Source organism: Bidens hawaiensis, unplaced genomic scaffold, assembly GCF_021521415.1.
Source record: "Bidens hawaiensis isolate Kalapana, Puna unplaced genomic scaffold, B.hawaiensis_p1.1 tig00039984_1, whole genome shotgun sequence".
Taxonomy (NCBI): Eukaryota; Viridiplantae; Streptophyta; class Magnoliopsida; order Asterales; family Asteraceae; genus Bidens; species Bidens hawaiensis.
The window spans coordinates 91,954-98,766 of record NW_027497035.1 but is presented as its reverse complement, the minus strand read 5'-3'; the positions used below and the strand labels follow the sequence as shown (position 1 = coordinate 98,766).

Here is a 6,813-nt window from a genome sequence, read left to right as displayed (position 1 = left end):
ACGGCTTAGATTATAAACCCTAATCCAAGTCCTACCTTAATATTTAATTGATTTTATTTTAATTTTTATTTTAAATAATTTAACTAACTTACTTAACTTACGAAACTACCAAGAAAACTTAACGAGGTTTTAACAAATATGGAGAAACGACTACCTAGGCAAGAATCCTATTGACAGTTCAACGGCTAATGGAATTAAATAATCACACGACACCGGGATCTTAAAAGAATCAACTAAGGCTCATTAAAGTTCGCTAGATCACCTCTCGGTCTCACCAACTAACCCTCAAAAATCTAAGAATATTGAATAAATGTACCGGGAAAAAGTTACTAAGGTACCCTAATGATGCATCTCCTCTCGGACTCAACGACACAAAACCCGCTTAAAATTGGTACTAGCAATTATAGAGATAAAGGGGTAACAATATCCAACTCGATCCAAGACACATATTTGCACGCAAAAACTAAACCGGATAAGACCAAAACTCGCTCTCGCGCAATTCTAACCTAACCGAATAAAGACGCGAGACAAACCGACTCCCTATTACCTCTCGGTCACAAGGAAGGTGAACCTATTGAATTTTAATAATTAATCACACTCAAGATTCCTATGGTCGCGCTAACCACAAGCAGATCAAAAACACCAAGTCTATGACCTAACCGAATAACCATAACCAGATGATACAAAATCAATCAATCAAGGCAATAAGGAGAATCACATGCAAAAATTATATAAAAACAATAACTAACACATCCAAGATCAAAACAGATAAAGCTTTTAAAAAGTAATACGTCGTGTAATTAATAAAAACCAAATAAAGCGTCAAACAAAATCAATATTCATCTCTACCTAGGTAGTGCAAAAGATTTAGCCAATAATCATAACCAAAAAAAACTTAACAGATTCAAAAGTCATAATTATCATATCAAGAAATATAGAGATGAACTTATAAAATAAATAATGCAAACAACTTTGAAGAAAAATAATGTTTCCTATTGCGGTTGCTGTCCCGACGCCCCTTGGTTGTCTTCTTCCATCCTTAGCTCCAAAAATTGCAAAAACTGAATTTCCTTGGTGTTGAAAACTATCCGATCGCAACTTCTGCCAAGGAGCTTAGGTTTGTTTTTTTTCTTTTGATGCTACACAATCTGCCGACCACTATTCTTTTCCCAATAAATTAAATTGTCTTTCTCCTTAAAAGAGGGAAGAAGTTCTAGCCTTCAATTCTTGACCAAGCTTCCAAGATTGTTGGAAATTGTTTTTCTCCTTAAAACCTACTGTCGTGCACTCTCTTTTATCATATTAGATTTAGGGTTTTTTTCTTTTTGTGTTATAATATAATATCTCATGCATGAAAGGCTTGGTTCTTGTGGGCTTGGGTCGGGGCTTGAGTTTATTCTTGTTAACTTGATCATAAAGGCCTCATATGTCTTCAAAAAAACCGATTCTTTTCTCTTTTAAAACACGTCACCTACACAAAATAATAAACTTTGCAAGATCAAGTTAAAATGAGTTAAAAGCATTATTTATTATATAAATAAGTAATAAAAAGATGATAAAATGGTACGGAAAAAAGGTGTGTTTTACAACACATCAAACATCCCCACATTTAAGACTTTTTCGTCGACCCTGAAAAAGAAATCTACACAGGATCATAACCAAGTGAAAAACAACAAACTCCCAGATTATTCAACATTACTAAATCACAAGAAACAGCTCGACATATTGACCAAGATTGCCGATATTGTTTTCCACTTAAATCCAGCCACTAACCTATAAATTCCTAATTTTATATTTATTGAATAAGAACCTTCGAGCCCCAATAGTGTATCCTCAGAGTCACTATCCCCTCGGTAACATGTAAACTATAAGTCTCGTCTAGTATGTGCATCTTTGGCCTCTTTTACTAACTTTAAGAAGCTTCTTTGGCATTTTACAATACATAACTTTCTCAATACAACTGCTTTTCTTGGAACAACTTTTCATAATACACTTTCAAAACATACTTCTTCTTTTTTTTATATCACCCTAAAGTATATAACTATTTCTAAGCTCGTAAAAAGATGGACATGTGGTGGTGTGCTGGTTTTGAGTGTATCTAAGTCTTACCATCTCAAAGTTTTAGATTATGGTAATCCTCCCTAAGCATCGAAATTCGGTTTCACCATTTTTCAAATTATTATATATATAAAATCTGCTAAAGGGGACTATCAAAGCTAGTTGGGCCTACCGACACATCCCAAATTAGATATGCAAACAATCTCTTTTATTATTATTATTATTATTATTATTATTATTATTATTATTATTATTATTATTATTATTGTTATTATTATTATTATATATTTCAAAATTTCCGAGAGTTCGTTAGCACAACGGTAATAATATCATTTCCTGCTTAATGTAGAACAAAAACAACTTTCAAGGGACATTTTTTTTTAAACTTTTTTCTTTTTTTTCACATTTAGTCGCCCCAGCCACTTTCAGTTTTTGGGTCAATGGTTATCCCGTTTGTCTACAGGTAGATAACATGACCAAACATATACAAGTATTTGTCCCTCGAACTTAAGTAGCCGACATAATTTTCAGCGAAAGAACAAAACAATTTTTTTTTTAATTTTTTTTCTACAACTAAGTAAAATAAATTCCCATCCCCACACTTAGAACGAAATCGTCCTCGATGAGAACAAGGACAAGAAATAAAATAAAAATAAAACTTAAAGTAATCTAAAGTAAAACAAAGAACGGGTTAATCCCCTGGTTTATATGCATATTCTTCATCGGTTGTGTATCAACTGAGCGACCGTATAGCATTTCATTCGCGGCCGCAACCCCGGGAGAACCAGTCCCAAAACGCCATCAGAGCTACCATGCGCATAATGATACCTGCAGTAACTCAAACTCGCTCGCATGTAACGGCGTACAAGTACAAAACAAAAACATAAGAAATAAACATATTTTTTTGTTTTTTGTATTTTTTTAATTTTTTTAATTTTTTTTATTTTTATTTTTTTTTATTTTTTTATACTAGTAAAATAAATAAAACAGATAATAATGAAAATCATACTACACACTCTACAACTCGGGCCATCTCCCGAGTGATGCGTCCAACACGTCTACGCCTCGGTGAGTAAGTCAAGGTAGAATACCTCGACTGTCTGATCAGCTACCGGCTCGCCTATATAGTGCTTCAACCTTTGACCGTTCACCTTAAACTTCCCGCTTTTGTCTTCAATCTCAATTATGCCATACGGAAATACCTCCGTAATGGTGAACGGGCCTGACCATTGGGAATTCAGCTTTCCCAGAAATAACCGTAATCGAGAGTTATATAGGAAAACCCGATCCCCACACTTGAATTGTTTATCACCTCTCAACTTCCTATCATGCACCTCTTTGGTCTTCAGCTTATAATTGTACGAGTGTGCATAGGCATGATCGCGAAGTTCCTCTAACTCATGTATCTGATGGAAACGATGAACGCCAGCAGTCGAAAGATCAAGGTTAACCGTTTGAAGCGCCCAAGAAGAACGGTGCTCCAACTCAACAGGCAGATGACAGGCTTTCCCATAAATCATCTGAAACGGTGTGGAACCGCTCAGAGTTTTGTACGCTGTACGGAAAGCTCACAAAGCATCATCTAATTTGTCGGACCAATCCTTTCGGTTTAGCCCAACCGTCTTTTCAAGAATGCGTTTAATTCCCCAGTTACTCACCTCTACCTGTCCACTAGTCTGTGGGTGGTAGGCAGTCGCAAGCCGATGGGTGACCCATAGCGTTACAACGCCTTCTCCATCTGCGCGTTGCAGAAGTGGGTACCTCGATTGCTGATCAAGGCTTTCGGTACACCAAAACGAGAGAAAAGATTTTTCAGAAATCGCACCACAACTCGGGCGTCGTTAGTGGGCAAGGCTCTGGCGTCCACCCACTTGGAGACGTAATCAACTAACACAAGTATGTACTTGTTCCCTCTAGATGATGGGAACGGGCCCATAAAATCAATACCCCAAATGCCAAACCTCGCAAACCTGAATATCATTTTGGGGCATCTCATTTCGGGATGAGATGTTACCAACACGCTGGCATCGGTCACAGCTTTTAACGAACACATGAGCATCTTTCAAAAATTTAAGGCCAATAGAATCCTGAATCGAAGGCCTTCTTAGCAGTAAGAACAACAACATGGTGACCTCTTGTCGGTCCCTCATGACAGTGGCTCAAAATCCGCCACCCCTCTTCAACATCCACACATCTCCTCACCAGCTGATCAGCACCTATACGAAAAAGAAACGGGCGTCCCAGATGTAGAACTTTACGTCAGCAAAGAATTTCTTCTTTTGCTGGTGAGACATCCTCCTAGGGAGGGAACCATCGACGAGGAAGTTTGCGATATTGGCAAACCACAGGTAGCCATCATCCTGGGCTTTGACAAACATAAGATTCACTATCGGGAAATGGTCATTGATGTTGACCCCAGCATCTCCAATCTCGGCTCTCTCAAGACGTGACAAGTGATCAGCAGCTACATTCTCGTCCCCCTTTTTATCACAGATTTCTATATCAAACTCCTGAAGCAGCAGGATCCATCGGATTAGACGAGGCTTAGCGTCCTACTTGCTGAAAAGATAACGAATGGCAGCATGATCCGTGTAGACGACTGTTTTGGGCAGAACAAAATAGGACCTAAACTTATTAAATGCAAACACCACAGCTATCAACTCTTTCTCAGTGGTGGTGTAATTCCCCTGAGTAGTGTTCAATGTCCGGCTATCATAGTATATCGGGTGGAAGTGCTTCTCCTTCCGCTGTCCAAGCACTGCTCCTACGGCATAGTCGCTCGCATCGCACATCAATTAGAATGGCAAAGACCAGTCGGGAGCAATCATGATCGGGGCGTTAACAAGTTTGTATTTTAGAAGATCAAACGCCTCGATACACTGTTCAGAGAAGACGAATGGAGTGTCTTTCTCTAGTAGCTTGGTCATCGGTCTTGCAATTTTTGAGAAATATTTAATGAACCGGCGATAAAAACCTGCATGACCTAAGAAGCTACAGATGGATCTCACAGAAGTGGGTGGGAGAAGATTAGAAATGGTTTCAATTTTAGCTCGATCGACATTGATCCCCGCACTCGAGATCCTATGTCCTAAAACGATGCCCTCGCGTACCATAAAGTGACACTTCTCCCAGTTGAGGGCTAGGTTGGTATCGACGCAACGAGCCAGCATCCTATCAAGGTTGGAGAGACAATGATCGAAAGAATTCCCGAAGACAGAAAAATCGTCCATGAAGACCTTCATGGAATCCTCGATCATGTCGTGAAAGATCACCACCATACATCGCTGGAAAGTAGCTGGAGCGTTACCGAGTCCAAAGGGCATACGTTTATAGGCAAGCTTGCCGTAGGGGCAGGTGAATGTGGTTTTCTCCTGATCATCAGGAGAGATCGGGATTTGGAAATACCCGGAGAAACCATCCAGAAAGCAGTAGTACTGCTTACCTGCCAAATACTCTAGCACCTGATCAATGAAGGGTAGGAGAAAGTGATCTTTCCTAGTGGCGTCATTCAGTCTGCGGTAGTCGATGCAGACTCTCCAACTGGTCACGGTCCTAGTGGGAATAAGCTCGTTCCTTTCATTGGTAACGAAAGTCATGCCACCCTTCTTGGGAACCACTTGGACCGGACTCACCCATGCGCTATCAGAGATGGGAAAAATGATTCCTGCATCACGGAGTTTAATGATTTCTTTCTTAACGACCTCTAGCATTTTCGGATTAAGCCTCCGTTGAGGCTGAACGACGGGTTTGAAATTATCCTCCATGAGGATTTTATGAGTGCAGAACGAGGGATTAATCCCTTTGATGTCGATAATCTTCATGCTATCGCCTCCTTGTGCGCTTTCAGCACCTTCAACAACTTCAACTTATCGACCTCCGTCAAGGCAAACGCGATGATGACGGTTAGCTTCCTCTCCTCGTCCAGAAATGCATACTCCAGATGATTGGCTAGATCCTTAAGTTTTAAGGAAGGAGGAGGGCTCTCAACAGAGGGTCGGTTCCTCGGATCATCTCGCACGATCTCAACAGCTGACTCTGAATCTAGGGTGGTGACACGGTGTCATCCATCAATGGTTGAGTGGTCATGGCAACCATCTCGACCTCTGAAATCTCCCTATCGAGGATCAGTGGGTCCAAGGTAGGTCCGCCACAGATGTCAGTGAAAAACTCCCGCACATGTGATACGATGGTGTCAACGAAATACATGGAGTCGTCCGCCGACTTGGGGTGCTTAAGTGACTGTCTTACGTCAAAGGTGACGTTATCGTCCCCAACCCTTCGAATCAGTTTGCCCTCACGGACGTCGGTCAATGCCTGTGCGGTGGCAAGGAATGGTCGGCCTAAAATGAGAGGGATACTATCATCCTCATTCATATCCAGAATGACAAATTCCACCAGGAAGATGAACTTGTCGATACGAACAAGCATGTTCTTGAGCACCCCTCGCGGGTATTTCACAGAACGATCAGCAAGTTGGATACTCATTTGGGTTGGTCTCGGTTCGCCAAGACCCAACTTACTGAACACAGAATACGGCTTGGGATTGATGTTGGCCCCAACGTCGGCCAAAGGATGTCGAACCGTATCATCACCTAAGATGTAGGGAATTGTAAAACTCCAAGGATCGGCCATCATTTCAGGAAACTTGCTCTCCAATACTGCAGAGCACCCAACACTTAACGGAATAGAAGAGACCTCAGCTAGCTTCTCTTTATTTGAAAGAATGTCGTTGAGGAATTTGGCATATTTTGGCAT

At 40.6% G+C, this 6,813-nt stretch overlaps 1 protein-coding gene across 1 annotated transcript; it reads right to left on the bottom strand.

Moving 5' to 3' along the window:
• Window positions 1-6,099: 6,099 nt before the first annotated feature.
• Window positions 6,100-6,813, bottom strand: LOC143591681 (uncharacterized). Its single transcript, XM_077071822.1, has one exon. It carries the CDS (start codon window positions 6,811-6,813, stop codon window positions 6,100-6,102), a length of 714 nt encoding a protein of 237 aa, XP_076927937.1.